The following is an 18,441-nucleotide window of genomic DNA, read 5'->3' as shown; positions in this document are numbered from 1 at the left end:
ACAAGGGGCCCCGCCAGGCCGGGGGTCACTGTCACCCCCCACTGAAGGGGTGGGGGGAGCCCGCCGCAGTCCCAGGGTGGCGATGTCACCGTCCGGGTGTGTCCCCACCCTTGTCCCCATCCCCGCTGTGTCCCTGTCACCTGGGGGATTTGGGGCATTTGTCACGGGTGGGGACACGGAGGGGACACGGAGGGGACACAGGGACCCGGAGCGGGCGGGGGCGTGACCAAGCACGGTGCTCGCTGTCTATCAAACCATATATGGGGTTTGGGCGTGTCAATGGGCGGAGCCAAGCCTAACGGGCGCGTCTATGCGGAAGTTTCCTGCGTGTGGCCCCGCCCCGGGGCGTGTCCGGGCGCGGTGGGCGTGGCCAGCGGCGGCCATGGCGTCGCTGTTCGGTGGCGTGGAGGGGTGAGGGGCGGCGCCGGGGGCGGGGGGCGCTCCGCGGGACCCCCAATTCCCTGATCCCCACCCCGGGGGGTGCGGGGCGCCCCCTGAGCCCCCCCCGGCCGGGGTGTGGGGCAGCACCCCAAATTCGGGACCCCCATCCCGGGGGAGAGCGGAGCGGGGACCCCCAGATCGCTGGGACAATGGGGTGGCACTGGCAGTGTCCCCTCTCGGTGGGACAGTGGGGTGGCACTGGCAGTGTCCCCTCTCGGTGGGACAGTGGGGTGGCACTGGGGACAATGGGGTGGCACTGAGGGTGTCCCCACCCTCCCGGCAGCGGGGGCACCCACTCCAGGGCGGTTCTGGTGTCCGGGGATGGACAAATCCTGGCTGAGGTCGAGGGGCCCTGCACCAACCACTGGGTGAGCCGGGGACAGCCCTGTCCCCAACTGCGGGGGACACGGGGACAGGGCGTGGGGACACGGGCTGTGGGACACGGAGCTGGGTGTGGGGACATTGAGCTGGGATTGGGGACACGGAGCTGGGTTGGGGACACGGAGCTGGGTTGGGGACACTGAACTGGGTTGGGGACACTGAGCTGGGCTGGGGACACTGAGCTGGGTTGGGGACACGGAGCTGGGTTGGGGACATGGAGCTGGGTATGGGGACATTGAGCTGGGACTGGGGACATTGACCTGGGTGTGGGGACATGGAGCTGGGTTGGGGACTCTGAGCTGGGCTGGGGACACTGAGCTGGGTTGGGGACACAGATCTGGTTTGGGGGCACAGAGCTGGGATTGGGGACACGGAGCTCGGGGTGTCCCCTCACCCAAAAACCGCCATGGGACCCCCGGGGTGGCGGCAGGGTGGTCTCGGGGTTCCCCAAGCCCGCGGTGGGACCCCGGGGTGGCGGCAGGTGACGCCGCGGTGTCCCCCGGGCCGTGGCAGCTGATCGGCTCCGAGGAGTGCCTGCGGAGGATCGAGCGCATGGTCAGCGAGGCCAAGGGCCGGGCGGGCGCCGACCCGCGCGTGCCGCTGCGCTCGCTGGTGAGCCCCGTCCCCAAACCCCGTGTCACCCCGCCGGGGTCGCCACGGCGGTGACAGGGAGCGGCTGCGGCGCAGGGGCTGTCGCTGAGCGGAGGGGACCAGGAGGACGCCGTGGGCAAGATGAAGGAGGAGCTGCGGCGCCGCTTCCCGCACCTGAGCCAGAGCTACGTCATCACCACCGACGCCGTGGGGGCCATGGCCACGGCCACCGACCACGGTGGGGACTGCGGCGGTGGCCCCAGACCGCACCTGGGTCCCCAACCCTGCTCCACACCCAGCACAATGTCCCCAACCCAGCTGTGTGTGCCCAACTCAGCTCAATGTCCCCAACCCAGCTCCGTGTTCCCAACTCAATGTCCCCAACCCAGCTCCACATGCAGCTCCGTGTCCCCAACCCAGCTGTGTGTCCCCAACCCAGATCTGTGTCCCCAACCCAGCTCTGTGTCCCCAATCCCAGCTGTGTGTCCCCAACCCCAGCTCCGTGTCCCCAATCCCAGCTCCGTGTCCCATTCCCACACTTCTGGTCCCATCCTGCCCCAACCCCACATTCCCATCCTGATCCTGCCCCATTCCCACTCCTCTCCCCCCACTGCCATCCTCTCCCATCCCTATCGCCATCCCCACTCTGTCCTCCCCGCTCTCCCATCCCCATCCCCATTCTCTCATCCCACCCCATTCCCACTCTCCATCCCCATTCCCACTCTCCCATTCCCACCAACCACGGTGCGGACACACCCCCCCCCGTGTTGGGGACACCCCGGGGACCCCCCGGTGACACCATCCCCCGCCCCCCGCAGGTGGCATCGTGCTGATCTCGGGCACGGGCTCTAATTGCAAACTCATTAACCCCGACGGCTCCGAGACGAGCTGCGGCGGCTGGGGACACATGCTGGGGGACGAGGGCTCCGGTGAGGCTCCGGGGGTGTCCCCGGGGGGGCTCGGGGGTCCCGGGGGCGGGGTGACCCCGGAGCTGAGCCCGTCCCCGTCCGGCAGCGTACTGGATCGCCCGGCAGGCCGTGAAGGCCGTCTTCGACTGCATGGACAACCTGCGCGCGCCGCCCCACGACGTGGCCTACGTCCGCCAGGCCATGTTCGACTACTTCCAGGTGATGGGGGGGACTGGGTTTGGGGTTTGGGGTGGGTTTGGGATGCGTTTCGGGGTCCTGGAGGGAGTTTGGGATGGGTTTGGGGCGGTTTTGGGGTTTGGGGTGGGAGGTGCCGCCCCATGACGTGGGCTTTGCCCGGTAGGCTGTGTTTGAATAGTTCCAGGTGCTGCTGGGGTCTGGGGGTGTTTGGGGAGGCTTTAGGGTGGGTTTGGGGTCCTGGAGGGGCTTTGGGGTGGGTTTGGGATGCGTTTCATGGTCCTGGAGGGAGTTTGGGATGGGTTTGGGGTGGGTTCGGGGTTTGGGGTGGGTGTCAAGGTCAGGGGGCCATTGGGACGGGTATTGGGGTCCTGGAAGGGTTTTGGGATGGGTTTGAAGGTCCTGCGGGGGGGGGGGGGGGGTTGGGGTGGGTTTTGGGGTCCTGGAGGGGTTCGGGGTGGTTTTGGGGGTCTGGGAAAGGTTTGGGATGAGTTTTGGGATTCTGGAGGGGTCGGGGGGAGAGGGTTGGGGTGGGTTTGGCGTCCTGGAGAGGGTTTGGGGGTCCTGGGATGGGGTTTGGGGTTCTGGAATGGGTTTGGGATGGGTTTTGGGGGTCTTGAGGTGGTTTGGGGTAGGGATCGGGGTGCTGGGAGAGCATTGGGCTGGGTTTTGGAGTCCTAAGGGTGTTTTAGGATGGGTGTTGGCCTCCTGGGTGGCCCTGGGCCGTGTTCTGGGGTCCCTGGGCCGTGTTTTGGGGTCCTGGGTGTCCCTGGGCGATGTTTTGGGGTCCCTGGGCGGTGTTTTGGGGTCCCTGGGTGGTGTTTTGGGGTCCTGGGTGTCCCCGGGCCATGTTTTGGGGTCCTGGGTGGCCCTGGGTGGTGTTTTGGGGTCCCTGGGTCATGTTTTGGGGTCCCTGAGCCGTGTTTTGGGGTCCCTGGGCCGTGTTTTGGGGTCCCTGGGTGGTGTTTTGGGGTCCCTGGGCCGTGTTTTGGGGTCCCTGGGTGGTGTTTTGGGGTCCCTGGGCCGTGTTTTGGAGTCCCTGGGTGGTCCTGAGTGGTGTTTTGGGGTCCCTGGGTGGTGTTTTGGGGTCCTGGGTGTCCCTGGGCGGTGTTTTGGGGTCCCCGGGCTGTGTTTTGGGGTCCCTGGGCGGTGTTTTGGGGTCCCCGGGCCGTGTTTTGGGGTCCCTGGGTGGTGTTTTGGGGTCCTGGGTGTCCCCGGGCGGTGTTTTGGGGTCCCTGGGCGGTGTTTTGGGGTCCCTGGGCCGTGTTTTGGAGTCCCTGGGTGGTCCTGAGTGGTGTTTTGGGGTCCCTGGGTGGTGTTTTGGGGTCCTGGGCCGTGTTTTGGGGTCCCTGGGCCGTGTTTTGGGGTCCCCGGGCCGTGTTTTGGGGTCCTGGGTGTCCCCGGGCAGTGTTTTGGGGTCCCTGGGTGGTGTTTTGGGGTCCTGGGCCGTGTTTTGGGGTCCCCGGGCCGTGTTTTGGGGTCCTGGGTGTCCCTGGGCCGTGTTTTGGGGTCCCTGGGTGGTGTTTTGGGGTCCCTGGGCCGTGTTTTGGGGTCCCCGGACCGTGTTTTGGGGTCCCTGGGCGGTGTTTTGGGGTCCTGGGTGTCCCTGGGCGGTGTTTTGGGGTCCTGGGTGTCCCTGGGCGGTGTTTTGGGGTCCTGGGTGGCCCTGGGCCGTGTTTTGGGGTCCCCGGGCCGTGTTTTGGGGTCCCCGGGCCGTGTTTTGGGGTGCTGGGCGCCCGGGGACACTCCCAGGCGCACCCCACACCTGGGGGTGCCAGGAGGGGTCCCCGAGCGTCCCCCGGCCCCACAGATCTCGGACAGGATGGGGCTCCTGACCCACCTCTACCGAACCTTCGACAAATCCAAATTCGCCGGGTTCTGCCAAAAGCTGGCAGAGGGTACGGACCCCGCCCGGGGGTGGCCCTGTCACCTTGTCACCTGTTTGTCCCTGTCACCTGTCTGTCCCTGTCCTGTTTGTCCCTGTCCCCCATGTTCCTATCTCCTGTTTGTCCCTGTCCCCACTTTGTGCCTGTCACCTGTTTGTCCCTGTCCCGTTTGTCCCTGTCTCCCTTGTCCGTGTCACCCATTTGTCCCCGTTCCATCTGTCGCTGTCACCTGTTTGTTCCTGTCACCTCTTTGTCCCCATCCCATTTGTCCCTGTCACCCCTTTGTCCCTATGACCTGTTTATCCCTGTCACTCGTTTGTCCCTGTCCCTTGTCCCTGTCCCCACTTCGTCCCTGTCACGTGTTTGTCCCTGTCCCCCTTGTCCCTGTCCCCCTTTGTCCCTGTCACCTGTTTATCCCTGTCACCTGTTTGTCCCTATCTCTTGTCCCTGTCCCCCGTTTGTCCCTGTTACCCATTTGTCCCTGTCCCATTTGTCCTGTTTGTCCCTATCCCCTGCTTGTCCCTGTCACCTGCTTGTCCCTGTCCTGTTTGTCCCTGCCCCTCTTTGCCCCCATCCCTGTTTGTCCCCCTTGTCCCTGTCACCCATTTGTCCCCGTCCCGTTTGTCCCTGTCCCTTATTTGTCCCCCTTCGTCCCTGTCCCCCGTTTGTCACCCTTTGTCCCCGCCGCTGCCACTCCCTGCTCTCTGTCCCCTCCACCCTTCGCCCTCCTCGGGGCGCTGACACCCTCGGGCCTGGTGCCAGCCGCGCGTCCCCACGTGTCCCCGTGCCACCCTCAGGTGCCACCCTGGGCGACCCGCTGTGCTGCCACCTCTTCACCAAGGCCGGCCAGGCGCTGGCGCGCCACGTGGTGGCCGTGCTGCCCAAAACCCACCAGGTAAAACCCCCCGCCCCGGCCGGGAGGGAGGTGACAGAAGTGCCACCGTCCCCTCCTGAGCGTCCCCCACCCCCGGCAGAGCCTTTTCCTGGGCGACCTGGGGCTGCCCATCGTGTGCGTGGGCTCGGTGTGGAAGAGCTGGGAGCGCCTGCAGGCGGGTGAGCGCGGGGCCGGGATTTGGGGAGGTCGCTTGGGGTATTTTTGGGGTGGTGGCGGTGGTGGGGGGCGGGTGTGTCGCCGCGGTCCCCTCAGGGGTGTCACCGGTGTCGCAGGCTTCGTGCCGGCGCTGTCGGCGGGCCGGCGTGAGGCTCCGGGCGGCGTTTTCTCGCGGTTCAGCCTGCTGAAGCTGAAGCGATCCTCGGCGCTGGGAGCGGCCGGCCTGGGCGCCAGGAGCGCGGGCGTCGCGCTGCCGCTCGACCGACGGGCGAACGTGGAGGTGTTCTACGCGCACCGCTTCTGACCCCGGCCGGAGCCGAAAACAGCCCGGGAGAGCACCGGAAACAGCCCGGGAGAGCACCGAAAATATCCCGGGAGAGCCCTGAAAATAACCCGGGAGAGCCCTGAAAATAACCCGGGAGAGCCCTGAAAATATCCCGGGAGAGCCCTGAAAATATCCCGGGAGAGCCCTGAAAATAGCCCGGGAGAGCCCTGAAAATAGCCCGGGAGAGCCCTGAAAATAGCCCGGGAGAGCCCTGAAAATATCCCGGGAGAGTCCTGAAAATATCCCGGGAGAGCCCTGAAAATAGCCCGGGAGAGCCCTGAAAATAGCCCGGGAGAGCCCCGGAAACAGCCCGGGAGAGCCCTGAAAATAGCCCGGGAGAGCCCTGAAAATATCCCGGGAGAGCCCTGAAAATAGCCCGGGAGAGCCCCGAAAATATCCCGGGAGAGCCCTGAAAATAGCCCGGGAGAGTCCTGAAAATAGCCCGGGAGAGTCCTGAAAATATCCCGGGAGAGCCCTGAAAATAGCCCGGGAGAGCCCTGAAAATAGCCCGGGAGAGCCCTGAAAATAGCCCGGGAGAGCCCCGAAAATATCCCGGGAGAGCCCTGAAAATAGCCCGGGAGAGTCCTGAAAATAGCCCGGGAGAGTCCTGAAAATATCCCGGGAGAGCCCTGAAAATAGCCCGGGAGAGCCCCGAAAATATCCCGGGAGAGTCCTGAAAATAGCCCGGGAGAGTCCTGAAAATAGCCCGGGAGAGTCCTGAAAATAGCCCGGGAGAGCCCTGAAAATAGCCCGGGAGAGCCCTGAAAATAGCCCGGGAGAGCCCTGAAAATATCCCGGGAGAGCCCCGAAAATAGCCCGGGAGAGCCCTGAAAATATCCCGGGAGAGACCTGAAAATAGCCCGGGAGAGCCCTGAAAATAGCCCGGGAGAGCCCTGAAAATAGCCCGGGAGAGCCCTGAAAATATCCCGGGAGAGCCCCGAAAATAGCCCGGGAGAGCCCTGAAAATATCCCGGGAGAGACCTGAAAATAGCCCGGGAGAGCCCTGAAAATAGCCCGGGAGAGCCCTGAAAATAGCCCGGGAGAGCCCTGAAAATAGCCCGGGAGAGCCCTGAAAATATCTTGGGAAAGCCCTGAAAGTATCCCGGGAGAGCCCTGAAAATAGCCCGGGAGAGTCCTGAAAATAACCCGAGAGAGCACCAAAAATATCCCGGGAGAGCCCTGAAAATAGCCCGGGAGAGTCCTGAAAATATCCCGGGAGAGTCCTGAAAATATCCCGGGAGAGCCCTGAAAATAGCCCGGGAGAGCCCTGAAAATAGCCCGGGAGAGCCCTGAAAATATCCCGGGAGAGCCCTGAAAATATCCCGGGAGAGCCCCGAAAGTATCCCGGGAGAGCCCCGAAAATATCCCGGGAGAGTCCTGAAAATATCCCGGGAGAGTCCTGAAAATATCCCGGGAGAGCCCTGAAAATAGCCCGGGAGAGCCCCGAAAATATCCCGGGAGAGTCCTGAAAATATCCCAGGAGAGCCCTGAAAATATCCCGGGAGAGCCCTGAAAATAGCCCGGGAGAGCCCCGAAAATATCCCGGGAGAGTCCTGAAAATATCCCAGGAGAGCCCTGAAAATATCCCGGGAGAGCCCCGAAAATATCCCGGGAGAGCCCCGAAAATATCCCGGGAGAGCCCTGAAAATAGCCCGGGAGAGCCCTGAAAATATCCCGGGAGAGACCTGAAAATAGCCCGGGAGAGCCCTGAAAATATCCCGGGAGAGCCCTGAAAATAGCCCGGGAGAGCCCTGAAAATAGCCCGGGAGAGCCCTGAAAATAGCCCGGGAGAGCCCCGAAAATATCCCGGGAGAGCCCTGAAAATAGCCCGGGAGAGCCCTGAAAATAGCCCGGGAGAGCCCTGAAAATATCTTGGGAAAGCCCTGAAAGTATCCCGGGAGAGCCCTGAAAATAGCCCGGGAGAGTCCTGAAAATAACCCGAGAGAGCACCAAAAATATCCCGGGAGAGCCCCCAAAATATTGCAGGAGTATCCCAAAAATACCCCAGGGGGAGCCCCCAAAATATCCCCGGAATGTCCCAAAACATCCCGGGAGAGCCCCCGGAATATCCCGGGGGAGGAGCCCCAGAGGCGGGTCAGCGCCTTGGGAGGGCCGGGCTGAGGGGGCGTGCGGTTCGGGAATAAATCGGATACACTGCCCCGAGGGGAGCGGGAATGGGATGGGAGAGCGGGAATGGGATCGGAGAGCGGGAATGGGATCGGAGAGCGGGAATGGGATGGGAGAGTGGGAACGGGATTGGAGAGCGGGAATGGGATCGGAGAGCGGGAATGGGATTGGGATGGGAGAGCGGGAATGGGATCGGGATGGGAGAGCGGGAATGGGATGGGAGAGCGGGAATGGGATTGGAGAGCGGGAATGGGATTGGGATGGGAGAGCGGGAATGGGATCGGGATGGGAGAGCGGGAATGGGATCGGGATGGGAGAGCGGGAATGGGATGGGAGAGCGGGAATGGGATTGGAGAGCGGGAATGGGATTGGGATGGGAGAGTGGGAATGGGATGGGAGAGCGGGAATGTGATTGGAGAGCGGGAATGGGATGGGAGAGTGGGAATGGGATTGGGATGGGAGAGCGGGAATGGGATTGGGATGGGAGAGTGGGAATGGGATTGGATTGGGACTGGAATGGATTTGGGATTGGGAATGGAAGTGGGAATGGGATTGGGATTGGGAATGGGATTGGGATTGAGAACGGGGTGCTGGGCCTGCCAGCACAGGCAGGGAGGGCTCTGCATCCACGGAAAAGCGGGAAGAGGAGGAAATCCCAAAGGCTGGGATCAGGGATGCGACATCCGTGAGCTGGGGATGGACGTGGAGCTGCCGGAGCAGCTCTCGGGGCCATTTCCACTCCGAACAAAAAAAAAAAGGGGGAGGGGAGGAAAAAAATCCCTTTTGGGCTCTTTTTACCCACAACAAAGCGCCCAGAAAAGATGGAAAATCCCGTGGGAGCTTTGCCGGAAGGGAAATTCCCTTGGGAGCACCGAGGAGACGCCCCGGTTTTCCAAGGAAAAGCCCGGCCCCGCTCCCTTCCAAAAAACAAAGTTTATTTGGGATAACGCCTCGTTCCGAAATTTACACCGAGTGGGGAGGGAGGGAGGGGGAGCGGAGGAGGAAAATCCAAGGAAAAACCAGGAAAAGGAGGAGGGGGAAGGGCCCCAAACGGGGGGGTTGGGGCTGGGAATTCCATGAGCTCAGCCCTGTTCACGCTCCGGCGGCTCCCGATGAATGGATGGCTGAGCCCGGGCTCATCCCGCAGGAAATTCCCGGGATTCCCCGGCCCGGCAGCTCCAGCTTTCCTCTGGAGAAGGAATTCGGGGCCTGGGAAAGCTCCTGGTTTGGGATTTGTGATCCTAAAAAAGTTCCTGGTCTCCCTGGATAGAGATTCCCAATCCCAGAATGTTCGGGATTTCCTTGGATAGGGATTTCTGGTCCCGAGGCGTTCCTGGTTTCCCTGGAGAGACATTCCCAGTCCCAAGGAGCTCCTGCATTCCCTGGGTTAGGGATTTCAGCCTTGGAAAATCTCCCCCTCTCCCTGGATTTCCGAACCTTTCAGAACCTTGGGAAGCACCTGGGATTTGGGGAAATCCATCCTCTCATGGATCGGGGAAGGAAATTCCCAGGATTCCGTTCTGACGGGGACACAAATCCCACTGCGGGATCCTTGGGAATGGGATCAGCACCGGGATATTCCCAAAAAAAAAAAAAAAAAAAATTCAAATCCCAAAATATCCTTCATCCCAATAGAGGATCCCTTTTCCTTTCCCAGGAATTCCAGTTCCTGGTTTTCCTTGGAATTTTATCCGCGAGGAATTGTAGTGTTGGATGAGTTTAGGGAATTCCCTGAAAAGGGGGGAAAGAGAAATTTGGGGAAAATCCCAAAAAAAACCCCCAAAACCTTTGGGATCCACTCCCCCCAAAAAAACTTTCCTCCACCAAAGCACCAAAACAACCGGATTTTCCCCTCGGGATTTTTTTTTCCCACTGGGAAAAAAAAAAATCAAATCCCAGAAATCCAAAAACCACCAAGAAAACCAACAACAACAACAAAAAAAAAACAAACGAGGAAAAGCTGTTAAAAATCAAAAAAAATCAGGGAAAATCCAAATACTTTTGGAGCTGGAGCAGATCCCGGTGCCTGGAGCTGCTCTGGGCTCTTCCCGTGTCCCAAATTTTTTTTTTTTCCCTGGAAAAATGTCCAAGGAATCAGTCTCTGCTCGGTGCCAAGGGTCAGTATTTCACTCCGGGCACGAATTCCTTGGCATCCGGATTCAAGTTGCTTTTGCTCTGGAAAAGGAAAAAAAAAAACGGGATTTGGTCAGTGTTGGGAATTGGTGGTTTGCCCTCCCAAAGGGAATTGCCAGGTTTTTTGGGATTGGGGGATTTGGGGTTTCCGGGGGCAATGTGGGGTTTTGTGGAATTGATGGAATCGTGGGATGGGTGGGGATGGGATCCATCCGATCCCATCCGATCCCAGCACTTCCCGTTTTTTCTCCAGGTGGATCCAACCTGGGCTTGGATACTTGGAGGGATTCAGGGTTCCAAGGATGGGAGAATTCCAGGGAATTGTCCAATTGACAAATCCAGACAATCCCAAGGACAGGACAATTCCAGGGATAGAATCCCAAGGATGGGCTAATTCCAGGGACGGGACAGTTCCAGGGATTGGAGGATTCCAGGGACGGAATTCCGGGGAATGGCCAATTCCAAGCACAAGAGAATTCCGGAAATTGGAGAATTCCAGGGATCGGACAACTCCAGGGACAGAATCCCAAGGACGGGACAATTCCAAGGCCAAGAGAATTCCAGGAATTGGATAAATCCAGGGACGGGACAATCCCAGATCCATCTCCAATCCCAAATCCCGGGAATTCTCTCCGGGATGTCGTCGGGGCGGTGGTGCCCCTCGGGCAGGCCATTCCCATTCCCAATCCCATCCCAAATCCCGGGAATTCTCACCGGGATGTCGTCGGGGCGGTGGTGCCCCTCGGGCAGGCCATTCCCATTCCCAATCCCATCCCAAATCCCGGGAATTCTCACCAGGATGTCCTCGGGGCCGTGGGGCTGCTGGAGCTGCCCCATTCCCTGGGGAAGGTCCCGCGCCGGGATGAACCAATCCTGGTCCTCCTCCTCCAGCATCTCCTGGAAACAGCGATCCAGGAACTCCTGCTCCTGCAGCTCCTCCTCCACCTGCACCCGGAGAAAATTCCGGCGGGAATCAGCCAGGGAAGGAGCTCATGGAATTCCTGAGCTTGGAAAAGCTCTCGGAGATCCCTGAGCGTGTCCTCACGAAATCCCGCTGGGAATGGAGATTCCAGCCCTTTTCCGGGAAGGGTTTTCCCACTTTTCCACCTGGCACAGCTGGAGGTTGTTCCCTCTCATCCCAAATTTCCCTGTCAGGGAATTGTGCAGATCCAGAAAAGTCCCTGAGCTTCTTTTTGTTTCCCCCCCTGGAATTCCTGGAAAGGGAAGGCAGATCCCAAAAAAGGCGAGTCCCAAAAAAGGGAAGGGAAAGGAAATCCCAAAAAAAGGGAAGGGAAAGTGAATCCCAAAAAAAGGGAAAGGAAATCCCAAAAAAAGGGAAGGGAAGGTGAATCCCAAAATGGCAAATCCCAAAATGGAAAAGGAAAAACCAGTCGTGGAAAGGAAAGGGGAGAGAGATCCCAAAAAGGAAAGGGAAGGTGAATCCCAAAAAAGGCAAATCCCAAAAAAGGGAAGGAAAGATCCCAAAAAGGAAAGGGAAAAAAACCAATCCCAAAATGGCAAATGCCAAAGGAAGGAAAGGGAAAAAACCAATCCCAAAATGGCAGGGAAGGCGAATCCCCAAAAAACCAGGGAAGGTGAATCCCCAAATCTCGGCAGAAGGGAACGGCGACCCCCCCGCCCCTCCGGAAGGATCGAAAGGAATTCTTTTTCCCAGTCGTTTTTTTTTTTCCCCAGCTGGAGATGGATTTCTCCCCTTTTCTCCCAAGGAGACGACCCTGCCCGGAAGGCCAGGAATTCCCAGGAACGCCGGGAGCCTCACCTGCCTGTCGAAATCCTCCTCGTTCTCCATCCACATGTACTCGGCGAAGGGGTTGTTGTCCTTCTCCTGGCGCCCGCTCCCGACGGGATCCTCCTTGGCCTTGGGGCCGGACGCCGCGGTGCCGCCCGGCTCGGAGCCATTCATCCTGGGGGACTCTGCGATCGGGGCATTTGGGAGTCAGGGAGGGACGGGGGATTCCAGCGCGGGAAGGGTGGCCCTGATCCTGGTGGCCTTTGGGGGATTTGGTGATGAGGAAATGGGACCCAGGGGTTGGGATCCGTCCGAAAACGTTCCATGGATCCATCCGTTAATCCATGGATCCATCGATCCATCCATCAATCCATGGATCCATCGATCCATCCATCAATCCATCCGTCAATCCATGGATCCATCAATCCATCCATGGATCCATGGATCCATCAATCCATCCATGGATCCATCGATCCATCCGGCAATCCATGGATCCATCAATCCATCCATCCATCCATCCATGGATCCATCGATCCATCCATCAATCCATGGATCCATTGATCTATCCATCAATCCATCCATCCATCCATCCATGGATCCATCGATCCATCCATCAATCCATGGATCCATCAATCCATCCATCAATCCATGGATCCATCGATCTATCCATCAATCCATCCATCCATCCATCCATGGATCCATCGATCCATCCATCAATCCATGGATCCATCCATCCATCCATCCATCCATGGATCCATCGATCCATCCATCCATCCATGGATCCATCAATCCATCCATCAATCCATGAATCCATCAATCCATCCATCAATCCATGGATCCATCGATCCATCCATCAATCCATGGATCCATCGATCTATCCATCAATCCATCCATCAATCCATCCATCACTCCATGGATCCATCAATCCATGGAATGATGAATCCATCAGAAACCATTCCACAAATCCACCAATCCATCAGTTTATCAACCCATCAGTCCATGAGTCCATCAGAAACCGTTCCATCAGTCCATGGATCCTTCAATCCATGGATCCATAAATCCTTCAATCCATCCATCCATCCATGGATCCATCTAGCAATCCATCAACCTAAGAATCCATAAATCCATCAATCCATTAATTCATTGATCCATAAATCCATCGGTCCTTCGATCCATAAATCGAGCCATCCGTCAATCAATAAATGCGTAAATCTGTCACTCCACAAATCCATCCATCCATCCATCAATCCATCCATCCATAAATCCTTCAATCCATAAATCCATCAATCCTTCAATCCATCAATCCATAAATCCATCAATCCATCAATCCATCATCCATCCATCCATCCATGACTGGCTTATCCTGGAAAAGGACTGTTCCCACCCCAAAAAGTGCCAGAGTTTGGGAAGTTTGGGAATGAGGGGATGAGGTCAGGGGTGATGGGAGAGCTGGGAATGTTCCCCCGGAGAAGGGAAAAATCCCGGGAATGCTCAGAGTGCCCAAAGGGGCTCCAGGAGAGCTGGAGAGGGGCTGGGGCCAAGGCCTGGAGGGACAGGACACAGGGAATGGCTTCCCACTGGGAAAGGGGACATTGGGCTGGGATCTTGGGAATTAGCAATTCCTGCCTGGGCTGGAATTCCCAGATTTCCTGGGCCTGCCCCTGGATCCCTGGGAATGCCCAAGGCCAGGCTGGATGGATTTGGATCCACCTGGGATGGTGGGAGGTGTTGGGGTTGGGATGGGATTTAAGGATTTTCCCAATCCTGGGTCCTTTCCCCATTTCCCCATTCCCAGTTTTCCCCCATTCCCATTTCCCATTCCCAGTTTTCCCACATTCCCATTTCCCCATTCCCAGTTTTCCCCTTCCCAGCTCTCCCAGTTGCCGAGGACCCGTGGCCTCATTCCAGCCCCAATCCAGGGATAATCTCATCCCGCTCTGTTTTAATCCCAGCACAGATCCAACGGATTCTCCTGGAAAAAAACATCCCAAAAAATCCCCCCCAATCCCACGAACACTCAGGAACCTCATCCCAAATCCCTCCTGGAGCTGTTTCCAGGCTCCTCTCCGGGAAATCTGGGAATTCCTGCCCAATATTCCATAAAAATCTCCCCTTTGGTGCTGCTCCCGAAATCCCAAATCTCAGCGGGATGAGGAATGAAACTCCTGAAAATTCCGGAGCTGGAATTGTCCCGGGAACGGTGACAACTCCGGGACTGTCCCCGGGAATGTCCCATCCCAGGATGAGGCTCGTTATTCCATGGAAAACCAAATTTCCTGGGAAGGGACAATCCCCTTTCCCTCGTATCCGGATGGGGAGTGACGGGATTGGGGTTGGAAATCGGGGAGAAATTCCCAAAGGATTCCAGGAAAACACGGAATTCCCCACAGAGACGCCGAACTTGGACGTTTCCGGGAGAAATCCACGTTTTGGGAAGCCCCAAACATCCCGTGGATTGTAGGAAAACCTTTCCCACATCCCGGGATCCCGATGGGAGCAGCTGCAGGTGGACACGCGGCCAGGAGCACGGGAAAGATCCCAAAGATCCCAAATATCCCACGGGAATGTGGCCCAAATATCCCAAATCCCGGCTGGAGGCGGAATGTGGGGGGGGATCCGTGGGGAATTGGGGTGGGGGGGATGGGAATGGGGTGGGATAATGGGAATGGGATAATGGGGTGGGATAATGGGAATGGGATATGGGGTGGGATAATGGGAATGGGATAATGGGGTGGGATAATGGGAATGGGAATAGGAATGGGGTGGGATAATGGGAAGGGGACAATGGGATGACGGGAATAGGATTGGGAATGGGAATAAGATAATGGCGTGGGATAACGAGGTGGGAGAATGGGGACGGGAATGGGACGGGATGATGGGATAATGGGATGGGAATAGGAACGGGAACGGGAATACGGACGGGAATGGGGACGGACAGGGGACGGGAACACGACGGAGGAGCGGCTCCCGGCGCACACCGAGGGCACTGCGGGGGCCGTTTTGCCGTTCCCGGCGGTACCGGCCCAGCCCGGCACGGCCCCAACACCCACCGGAGCCCCTGCGGAGCCCGCGGGACAGGGGGCCCTGCCCGGCCCCGGAGCCGCCCGTGTCCCCGGGGCCGTGTCCCCGCTCCCGGGCGGTGCCGGCCCCGCTGTCCCCGGGGCCGTGGCCCCGCTGTCCCCCCCCGGTACCTCGGGCCGGGCCGGAGCCGCTCCGCGCTCTCAGCCGCCGCCGCCGTCGTCAGGCCCCGCCCCTCCCGCCACCGACACGCCCACGCCTCTCATTAGCCAGCACCACCGCGTGGCTCCCGCCCCTCAGCGCTCTGATTGGACGGCGCGCACACAAAACGCTTCGCTATTGCGCCGCTAAGGTGTCAATCATAGGGATGAGCCCACCCACCGAGCAGCGCTGCTGATTGGCTGTCGCCGCGGGCTCTGATTGGCTGCGCGCACGCGTCGCCCACGTGGGGCGGACGGGCAGCGAGCGGGGGCGTGGCCTCGCGCGATGTAAATAACCCCGAACCCCGCGGCTGGATGATGATTGTCAGGCGCTTCACCCAATGGGAAGAGACCTCGCAACCCGCCTGCCCCGCCGCCAGGGCGCGTTGCTAGGAGGACGCCGATTGGCCGAACCATGTAAACACAGGGAGGGGGCGGGGGCGGTCACGTGGCCGGCGCGTGGCTCGGGGGCGGGGCCCGAGCGGAATTTTGGCGGGGGGGAGGGGCCGAGGGGTGACCCCGCCCCCCCCGGGTTGGGGACACCGAGAGGGGGGAGCGGGGTCTGCGCCCCCAAAACGGGGACAGCGGGGGGGGCGCTGCCCTGCAGCCCCACGTTGGGGTCCCCATTTGGGGTTTCCCAGCCCTGCAGCCCAGTTTGGGGGTCACCGGTCAATCCCGGGATTCACAGCCCCCGGGGCAGGGGGGGGAGGGGAACCGGCACTTTTGGGGTCACCGGGACCCTTCACCCACCGCGCACCCCCAAAAAAACCGGCCAGACCCCGTTCCCGGGACCCCGCCGGGGCTGCTCCAGCGCCGCCTCCGCGCCGTGACGGCCCCGGGGATCCCAAATGCCGGAGATCCCGAATCCCGATCCCGGGGATCCCAAATCCCGGAGATCCCGGAGATCCCGGAGATCGCGGATCCCGCCATGCCGGCCGGAGGCGGCGGCTCCGCCGCGTCCCCCCGAGTTCGGGGTCCCCGGCTCCCCTCGAGCCCCCTGGATCCCCTCGCGCGGTGAGTGACCCCAAATCCCCCCCGGGGTCCCCAAATCCCCCCCGGGTGTCCCCAGATCTGTCCCGGGTGTCCCCAGATCTGTCCCGGGTGTCCCCAGATCTGTCCCTTGCTCCGGGCTGGGACTTTTGGGATGGCGGCAGCACTTTTGGGGTCCCCGTGCCCTGGGGGGGATTCCCTGGAGCAGTTTTGGGGTCACCCGGGGACACTCCGAGCTTTTGGGGTTTGTCGCCACCCCGAATGTCCCCCAGTGTCCCCAATGTCCCCCCAGTGTCCCCCAGTGTCCCCAATGTCCCCCCAGTGTCCCCAATGTCCCCAGAGTCCCCCAGTGTCCTCCAGTCTCCCCAGTGTCCCCAATGTCTTCAGTGTCCCCCAGTGTCCCCCAGTGCTCCCCAATATCCCAAATATCCCCAATGTCCCCCAGTGTCCCCAATGTCCCCCCAGTGTCCTCCAGTGTTCCCAATGTCCCCCCAGTGTCCCCCAATGTCCCCAATGTCTCCCAGTGTCCCCAGTGTCCCCAATGTCCCCCCAGTGTCCTCCAGTGTTCCCAATGTCCCCCCAGTGTCCCCCAATGTCCCCAATGTCTCCCAGTGTCCCCAGTGTCCCCAATGTCCCCCCAGTGTCCTCCAGTGTTCCCAATGTCCCCCCAGTGTCCCCCAATGTCCCCAATGTCTCCCAGTGTCCCCAGTGTCCCCAATGTCCCCCAGTGTCCCCAGTGTTTCCAATGTCCCCCCAGTGTCCCCAATGTCCTCCAGTGTCCCCAGTGTCCCCAATGTCCCCCAGTGTCCCCCAATCTGTCTCCAAATCCAGCGCCCGGCTGGTGACACGAGGGTCACCAGTGTCCCCAAACGTGTCCCCAAATGTGTCCCCAAACCAGCCCCTGGGCGGTGACACGGGGGTCCCCAGTGTCCCCAGTTCTGTCCCCGGGGCCCGGGCCGGGAGTTATTTGTGTCCCCGCGGGCGCTAATCCCGGCCCGGGCCCCAAACCTCGGGGACAAACACGACAAAGTGTCCCCGACACCCCGGCGGGGCCGTAAGACGAGCGGGAGGCGACAATCCCCGCGGCCACGCCAGGCGGCAGGCGACACCTCGGGGACAAGTGACCTCGCCCGAGGGTGGCCGTCGCCTCCTTGTATGGCTGGGGACAGCGGTGTCACCAGACGGGACAGAAATAGCGCGGGGGGGGGGGGGGGGGAACAGGCCGAGGGGACAAAGGGGGGGCGGGAGGTGACACTCGGGGGCTGCGGTGGCCCTGGAGGGGTGGCTCGGGATGTCACCAGGGTGTGGGGACAGGGGACAGCCAGCCCCGTGTCGCTGTTGGGGACAGGGGACAGCCCCGTGTCGCTGTTTGGGGACAGCCAGCCCCGTGTCGCTGTCCCCGTGGCCGGTGCCAGCCCAGTCGGTGACATCTCCTGTCATCGCCGGCTGTGTCACCGCGCCTCGGTGACATTCCCGGCCTAACGCGGTGGCCCTCGGTGACCTTGCGGGGCTGTGCTGTCCCCAGACAGTGACACGGGGCTGTCCCCGCTCTGTCCCCAACAATGACACGGGGCTGGCTGTCCCCGCTGTGTCCCCGCGGCTCTCAGGGGACAGTGACCGCGCTCTGTCCCCTGTCCCCGCTCTGTCCCCTCTCTGTCCCCGCGGCTCTCAGGGGACAGTGACCGCGCTCTGTCCCCTGTCCCCACTCTGTCCCCTCTCTGTCCCCTGTCCCCGCAGTGTCCCCGCCCCGGCGCCGCTGTCGCTCAGCGCTGTCCCCGCGGGCTGGTGGCCCCGTCTGCTGTCACCGCTCGGGGACAGCGCTGAGAGCGCAGCCGCGGCCGCGCGTTAATTGTTAATGAGTTCACCAGGCGTTAATTGGGGACGGCAGCTGCCCGGCCGCCCCAGCGCCTCCAGCCCCGCCATCACCCCGAGGCCACCGCGTGTCCCCAAGTGCCACCACGCGTCCCCAAGTGCCACCACCCCCCCAGGGACGGGGACTCCGCCCTGGCCGGGGCCGGGAAAGCTTTGCCGGGAGAATTCCCCAAATCCCACCTGGGCCTTTCCTGGAGAAGCTGGGGCTGGTTCCCTGATCCCAAATCCCCAAAATCCCCAACTCCCTTTCCTGGAGAACCTGAGGCTGTTCCCTGTTCCTAAATTCCCAAAAACCCCCAAATCCCACCTGACCTTTTCCCGGAGAACCTGGGAGGAAAATTCCCCAAAATCCCACCTGAACTTTTGCTGAAGAGCCTGAGGCCGTTCCCTGATCCCAAATCCCAAATCCCCCAAATCCCAAAAATCCCCAAATCCCACCTGAGCCTTCCCTGGAGAGCCCGAGGCCGTTCCCTCTCACCCCCATCTCTGATCCCAAATCCCCAAAATCCCACCTGACCTTTTCCTGGAGAGCCTCAAAATCACCCCCAAGGGGATTCAGGGTTTTAAGGTTTA

The 18,441-nt window shown here is 60.6% G+C and overlaps 2 protein-coding genes across 2 annotated transcripts; one reads left to right on the top strand and one right to left on the bottom strand.

Annotated features, from left to right (window-relative positions):
* Positions 1–287: 287 nt before the first annotated feature.
* Positions 288–6,317, top strand: NAGK (N-acetylglucosamine kinase). Its single transcript, XM_066208904.1, has 10 exons — positions 288–411; positions 725–809; positions 1,336–1,434; positions 1,510–1,651; positions 2,232–2,342; positions 2,428–2,540; positions 4,327–4,414; positions 5,200–5,297; positions 5,377–5,455; positions 5,570–6,317. Exons 1-10 carry the CDS (start codon positions 311–313, stop codon positions 5,755–5,757), a joined length of 1,104 nt encoding a protein of 367 aa, XP_066065001.1. The 5' UTR covers positions 288–310; the 3' UTR covers positions 5,758–6,317.
* A 2,502-nt stretch (positions 6,318–8,819) lies between these two features.
* Positions 8,820–15,046, bottom strand: PAIP2B (poly(A) binding protein interacting protein 2B). The gene is made up of 4 exons (XM_066208903.1): positions 14,980–15,046; positions 11,819–11,973; positions 10,834–10,983; positions 8,820–10,080 (listed from the first exon to the last, which is right to left on the bottom strand). The coding sequence occupies exons 2-4, from the start codon at positions 11,960–11,962 to the stop codon at positions 10,024–10,026; spliced, it is 351 nt and encodes a 116-aa protein (XP_066065000.1). The 5' UTR covers positions 11,963–11,973; positions 14,980–15,046; the 3' UTR covers positions 8,820–10,023.
* Positions 15,047–18,441: the final 3,395 nt, after the last annotated feature.

The sequence above is a fragment of the Chamaea fasciata genome, unplaced genomic scaffold, assembly GCF_029207755.1.
Source record: "Chamaea fasciata isolate MVZ Bird 193981 ecotype frontalis unplaced genomic scaffold, bChaFas1.0.hap1 SCAF_515, whole genome shotgun sequence".
NCBI lineage: Eukaryota > Metazoa > Chordata > Aves > Passeriformes > Sylviidae > Chamaea > Chamaea fasciata.
Note: the sequence above shows the minus strand (reverse complement) of the source record. Positions and strands in the feature narration are given on the sequence as shown.

Coding starts and splice junctions, on each gene's coding strand:
- NAGK (XM_066208904.1), top strand. CDS start 311: ATGCGGAAGTTTCCTGCGTGTGGCCCCGCCCCGGGGCGTGTCCGGGCG. Junction 810..1,335: donor GGCCCTGCACCAACCACTGG/GTGAGCCGGGGA, acceptor GGGCCGTGGCAG/CTGATCGGCTCCGAGGAGTG. Junction 2,343..2,427: donor GCTGGGGGACGAGGGCTCCG/GTGAGGCTCCGG, acceptor CCCGTCCGGCAG/CGTACTGGATCGCCCGGCAG.
- PAIP2B (XM_066208903.1), bottom strand. CDS start 11,962: ATGAATGGCTCCGAGCCGGGCGGCACCGCGGCGTCCGGCCCCAAGGCC. Junction 10,984..11,818: donor AGGAGGATTTCGACAGGCAG/GTGAGGCTCCCG, acceptor CTCCGGGTGCAG/GTGGAGGAGGAGCTGCAGGA. Junction 10,081..10,833: donor ACGGCCCCGAGGACATCCTG/GTGAGAATTCCC, acceptor TTCCTTTTCCAG/AGCAAAAGCAACTTGAATCC.